Below are 6,000 nucleotides of genomic sequence, written 5' to 3'. Positions count from 1 at the left end.
CATTTATTTTCAGAAAGTACATACTTCACTCTATTTTTTGACACAGTTGCCAAGTTTGTTGAAACACATATCATACCTCTCAACCAATTTTAAAATACCCTCTTCATAAAAACTTGCCCCCCGTTCTGATAACAGAAAGTTCACTGCCGTTTCCACGTCATCATCATTGTAATGGTTATCACTGAGGTGTTGTTTGAGATGGAGGAACAGATGGTAATCGCTCGGCGCACGATCAGGACTGTAGGGTGGGTGGTCTAAAACTTCCCAGCCAAAACTGATCAATAAATCACGGGTCTGACCTGCAGTTTGAGATCTTGCATTGTCATGGAGAAGGACAATTCCCTTTGTCAGCATGCCACGTCTTTTGTTTTGAATCGCTCTGCGTAGCTTTCTCAGTGTTTGGCAGTATGCTTGTGCATCGCTAGTGGTTTCTGGTTCCTCGTTGCATGAAGTCGACCAGCAAAACACCATACCTATCCAAAAACACCGACGCCATGATTTTGTGCTGGTACAGAGCCTGTTTGGCCTTCACCTTTACAGGCGAGCGTGTGTGTCTCCATTCCATGTCTGTTGCTTCGATTCGGGCACGATATGCGAAACCCATGTTTCGTCTCCAGTTACGATCTGACTCAAGATAATGAGTCAAGAACTTCATCTCAAGATAACGAGTCAAGAACTTCATCATACACTCAAATCTTTGGTTTCTGTGGTCCTCTGTTAGGAGTTTCAGGACCCAATGGGAGCACAGTTTCCTAAACTTTAGGTGTTCAGAAACAATGTTGTAAAGCACTGATCTCGACATGTCAGGAAATTCTTTTGAGAGACCTGGTATTGTGAAGCACCTGTTTTCATGAACCCTCGCTTCAACTGAAGCCACCAAATCGTCTGTAATCAAAGAAGGGCGACCGGAGCAGTCCTCATCATGGACGTTGTCACGGCCAACTTTGGATTCTTGTACCCACTTACGCACTTTGCTTTCACTCACTCATAACAGTATCACCGCACATTTCGCAAATCTGTCGACGAATTTCTGCAGCAGACAGGTTTCTTGCTCACAAAAACCATATCACTGAGCGAACCTCACACGTGGCAGGCGAATTGATAGTCTTAAACATTTTGAAGCAGAGAACAGAACCATACAGGTTAGCTACAGAGCTGAAATTGAGCACAGTTGTTCCTGAGGCAAGCCGGTACACAGTGCAGGCGCTCGTTGTGGTATGCGCACGAACTACTAGTGTCTACTACAAAACGGACCTTACTGAAAACACACACCTTGTAGATAATAAACAGGACAGACAAGTAAAATCAGAAGCTTTTGAAATGTAGTGTCCAAGGAGAATAATAAAGACTAGAGGGATATATCAAGTAACTAACAGAGGTTTTGCATTGAATTGGCAAGAAGGAAGCTTCATGATGCAACTTCACTAAAAGGTGAAATAAGTTGACAGGATAATCATTAGGTGTCAAGTAATAGCTGATTTGGTAATGGGAAGGTGTCATGGGAAGTTTTTCAGGTGTGTGTGTGTGTGTGTGTGTGTGTGTGTGTGTGAACACACACACACACACACACACACACACACACACACACACACACACACACACACACAGACTGAAGATTACAGTAACATCTATGTCACAGTAAATATTAGAACAAAATATTAAGTGTTAGAAAAATAAGGAACAACAAATACATAGGATCAACAGGGGCACTGTAACTGATATTGCAGTGAAGTATTCATTTGCTTCTGTAGCTGACACAGATTATCACTTTTGCCAAAATCCTCGTGATTATACACCGAGGGTCATCATACTCACTTTAAAGGGACTAAATATCTCCGTTATCAGTCCACCATTTCACTGGAAATTCACGTAATGCAAAATAAGAAAGAGAGAACTGTCAGGTCCAGAGTATGTGACTTTGTTGTCAAGATTGGAAATGTGCATAACAATAGTTTAAAATAGATAATTAGAAATGAGACAAAACTGAGGCAGCTAAAAACTACAATTGTTCACTGAAGGATACCCCATGAAGGGTCACCATAGTCAGTATGATTACACTGAGGTGACAAAAGTCATGAGATGCCTCATAATATCACGTCAGACCACTTTTTGCCTGGCGTAGCACAGCAACTTGAAGTTGTTGGAAGTCCCTACAGAAATACTGAGCCATGCTGCATCTAAAACCATCCATAAATGCAAAAGTGTTGCACATGAAGGAGTTTTTGCATGAACTGACCTCTTAATTATGTCCCATAAATGTTCTATAGGATTCATGTAAGATGATTGTGTGGCCAAATCATTCACTCGAAATGTCCAGCATGTGCTTCAAATCATTCATGTACAACGGTGGCCTGGTGACGCATTGTCATCCATGAAATTCCACTGTTATTTGGGAATATGAATGGCTGCAAATAGCCGAACATAACCACGATCCAGTCCGTTCATGTAAACACAGCCCACACCATTAAGGAGCCACCAGCAATTTGCACAATACCTTTGTGGCAGCTTGCGTACATGGCTTCAAGGGGTCTGAAGCCACACTCTGACCCTACCATCAGCTCTTACCAAATGAAACTGTGATTCATCTGACCATGACACAGTTTTCCAGTCATCTAGGGTTAAACCGATATGCTCATGAGCCCAGTAGAGTTACTGCAGGTGATGTCATTCAGTTAGCTAAGGCATTAGTGTCATCTGCTGCCACAGCCCATTAACACCAAATTCCACCACTCGGTCCTAACACACACATTTTTTGTACATCCCATGCTGATTTCCAACGTTATTTCACACAGTGTTGTTTCTCCATTGACACTGACAAATGCCGCTGCTCTTGGTTGTTTAGTAAAGGCTACTGGACACTGCATTGTCCATAGTGAGAAGTAATGCCTGAAATTTAGTGTTCACAGTACACTCTTGACCACTGTGGATGTCGCAATATTGAATTCCCAAACCATTTCCGAAATGGAATGTCCCATGCATCTAGCGCCAAATAACAGTTGGCATTCAGAGTCTGTTAATTCCCTTTGTGTAGCCATAATCACGCCTGAAACCTTTTCACGTGAATCACCCAAGTACAAATGGCTGCTCTGCCAATGCACTGCCCTTTTATATCTTGTGTATGTAATACTACCACCACCTTTATCGTGCATATCACTACCCCACGACTTGTCACTACAGTGTAAAATGGCATGAGGAAATGAAGACCACTCAGAGTAGAGAGCTAATTAGACTAAAGAGCTGGATGAATAAAATATATACGTAAAGATTTTAAAATGCCCGACAATGCAGAGGCGGAAGGTAGCTTGAGGCAAACTGGGGCACATGCCGGAGTGAGAGGTACTCCCTCCAAATATACCCTTGACACCAAATGTTGAGGCACATTATATTTTGTTATATAATCTGGTTTCCCTCAGGAAACATGACTTTGTTAACTGCTACCCCAATGTCCCTGATTATCTGGGGTAGGGAGGCATGCAGGTTGATGGCTTTTGTCTCTCTTCAGCCAACAAGGCGCACATTGTGAGAATATGGGCTACCATGGGATGGTTAGTTTTCTTGATGTAAAAGGAACTTGTGGTTACGTCTGATGTGGCAGATATGTAGCTGTCAGAATACAATGGCTTTTGAGAGGCTTGGACAGAAGTATACCATGCCTTGGTGGTTCCCTTAATTGTCCTCTACTTGAAGATTGTGCTGACCTGCCATTCCATATCACAGGTTTCAAATTTTGATCCCACAGTTGCAATTTTAGGGCTGTTCTCAGCCTGTGCCCAGTACTCTGAGTTCGATTTTGACTCCTGTGGTGGCTTCTTTAGCTAATTTGTCAGCAAGTTCATTTCCTGGAACACCTGCATGGCTCAGTATCCAGATGAATGTCAAAACCCTTCTGGCATCTGTCATATGAAGAGCACGGAACCAACAGAGAAGGAAAATGTGAATGGATAATACACTCACAATCAATGAAAAATTTAATTTCTAAAAAAGTTAACTTTTATTTTCCATAGTGAATTGGAATATATCACAAATCACAATAATGTTGGAAATATTGCCGCATAATATATGTAAATACTATGTATAAATATTTAATATACTATAAAATAACGTACACACATACACATACAGCAACACTGTTATCCTACTAATGAAGTCACTAGTTCTGCTACATCTTCACTAGTTGATCTTACTGTCAGCTGCATTGTGACACCTTCAGCAAGTGCTAATTTCGCTCGGACCAGCATATCATGACCTCCGCGAAACACCCCTGTACAGGAAATAGAAAGGATTCAAGTTCGTTATACGAGTAAAAATACTACTGGTATGAAAACAAATGTATACATTCACTGCTACGTAAGGCTGAAGATGGAATCCAAGTTTCTTAATTCAACAAAGGGAATTCTTCAAGAATGGTGTCGCTTACACTTTTCTTTCTCACTGAAACTTCTCCTTTCTATATCAATCACATTAGCACTTAAACTGCTTTTGACGCCAAATATTTCTAAAAACAATTCTAAATCTTCCACCTTCTTTTCAACGCCTTTCATCACAATGACTTCGGGCCACTAGTTGATCTTACATAAAACAGAATCTTATTTAAAAAATACTGTGTTTTGACAATAATTAAAACCAGCTTAAATTTTCTTGCATAGTTCTTTGGTTGCCATCTCACTTTATTTAAAAAGAAACTTTATACTATGTTAAACACCCACTTCCTGAGTTCTTGTAATTCGAGACTCATAGCATTTCCATGATTGCAGACTCAAATTTAAAAACGCCAAAATTTTTTGAAGAACTCTTCCTGCAGCAGCTTTTAGGTTTTATCACCTATTCTTAATCATAATTTCTGAAAGAAGAATCTGATCTGTTGCTCTGCCATCCAAGATAGATTCTACCTCTTTATTCTTCAGTGGACTGTGGTTCTAGTTTTCCTTTTTTATTTATTAATTTTAGTCTGGTTTGAGTTGCTTGAGAGCTGTTTAAGCCTGCACTGCAGCTTGCTGCTTCGTCCGCAGCTTTCTACAATTGATACGAAGCCAGGATAGATTTTTCTCATCTATCTTAAATGGGTTGTTGAATGAGATTCCTAAAATTAAATTACATATTGTTCTACCAGTTTTATCAAGAACTGAAAGTTTAGGAAAAAAACTTAGAAATACATTCTCTATTCGATTTCCTCAGCCACTCCCACTCTTATTTTGCTTTTGTTCCTGATATCTTCAAGCCATAAATTTTCATATACAACATGCAAGAAATAATTATACTAAACTCATAAAAATTAGAGATGTATGTGCTACTGTACACTACACACTTTACCTGCCAGAAACAATGTGTGTGCCGACTTTCCTTCAGGTACTCTGTCTGACCTCTCAGCTGGCTGCATGCCAAGGAAGTTGATAATGGATTTCACAGCCTCTTCCAGTGTATTCATGCTTGATAGTGCATAAATATCCTCCATTTCACAATATGCTTCTGCTGCTTCATCCCACGAAGCACCAAAATTTACTTTGCTAACCTTCTGGATTTGGTCACTGAGAGTTACTTCAACATCCTCCAACTGCAAACACAATTGCAAGAATGAGAATTGAGAAAATAAAATAAACTCAGTTATTCTACCTATGAACAACAAATTTATTTAACAAGTTGACTGCCATGAGACCAGTGGCAGCGTAAGCAGAGCCACTCTCTGTGCTCGCGCCACAGCCCCTTGGCAGTCAACGTTTTAGATTCCTGTCTTATTATGAAAAAGTGAATGAGTATTTCAATATTGAGGTTTTAGTCTTCAGTCCAGAGACTGGTTTGAAGCAGCTTTCCATGCTACTCTATCCTGTGCAAGCTTCTTCATCTCCGAGCAACTACTGCAACCTACATCCTTCTGAATCTGCTTAGTGTATTCGTCTCTTGGTCCCCCTATATGATTTTTACCCTCCATGCTTCCCTCCAATACTAAATTGGTGATCCCTTGATGCCTCAGAATATGCCCTACCAGCTGATACCTTCTTCTAG

At 40.4% G+C, this 6,000-nt stretch overlaps 1 protein-coding gene across 2 annotated transcripts in view; it reads right to left on the bottom strand.

The window, feature by feature from the left end:
- Positions 1–4,015: 4,015 nt before the first annotated feature.
- Positions 4,016–6,000, bottom strand: part of LOC126177526 (coatomer subunit gamma) — a 106,712-nt gene continuing 104,727 nt past the window's right edge. Inside the window, exons 15-16 of one of the 2 annotated variants that reach the window (XM_049924462.1) lie at positions 5,311–5,551; positions 4,016–4,261 (exon numbers count right to left, since the gene is read on the bottom strand). In XM_049924462.1, the coding sequence (XP_049780419.1) occupies positions 4,131–4,261; positions 5,311–5,551 (372 nt within the window). In that variant the 3' untranslated portion in view covers positions 4,016–4,130. The remainder of the gene's footprint in view (positions 4,262–5,310; positions 5,552–6,000) is intronic. The other variant, XM_049924461.1, reaches the window with a different exon arrangement.

Source organism: Schistocerca cancellata, chromosome 1 (assembly GCF_023864275.1).
Source record: "Schistocerca cancellata isolate TAMUIC-IGC-003103 chromosome 1, iqSchCanc2.1, whole genome shotgun sequence".
Lineage (NCBI taxonomy): Eukaryota > Metazoa > Arthropoda > Insecta > Orthoptera > Acrididae > Schistocerca > Schistocerca cancellata.
The sequence above is the reverse complement of the archived record's forward strand: the minus strand, read 5'-3'. Positions and strand labels throughout refer to the sequence as shown.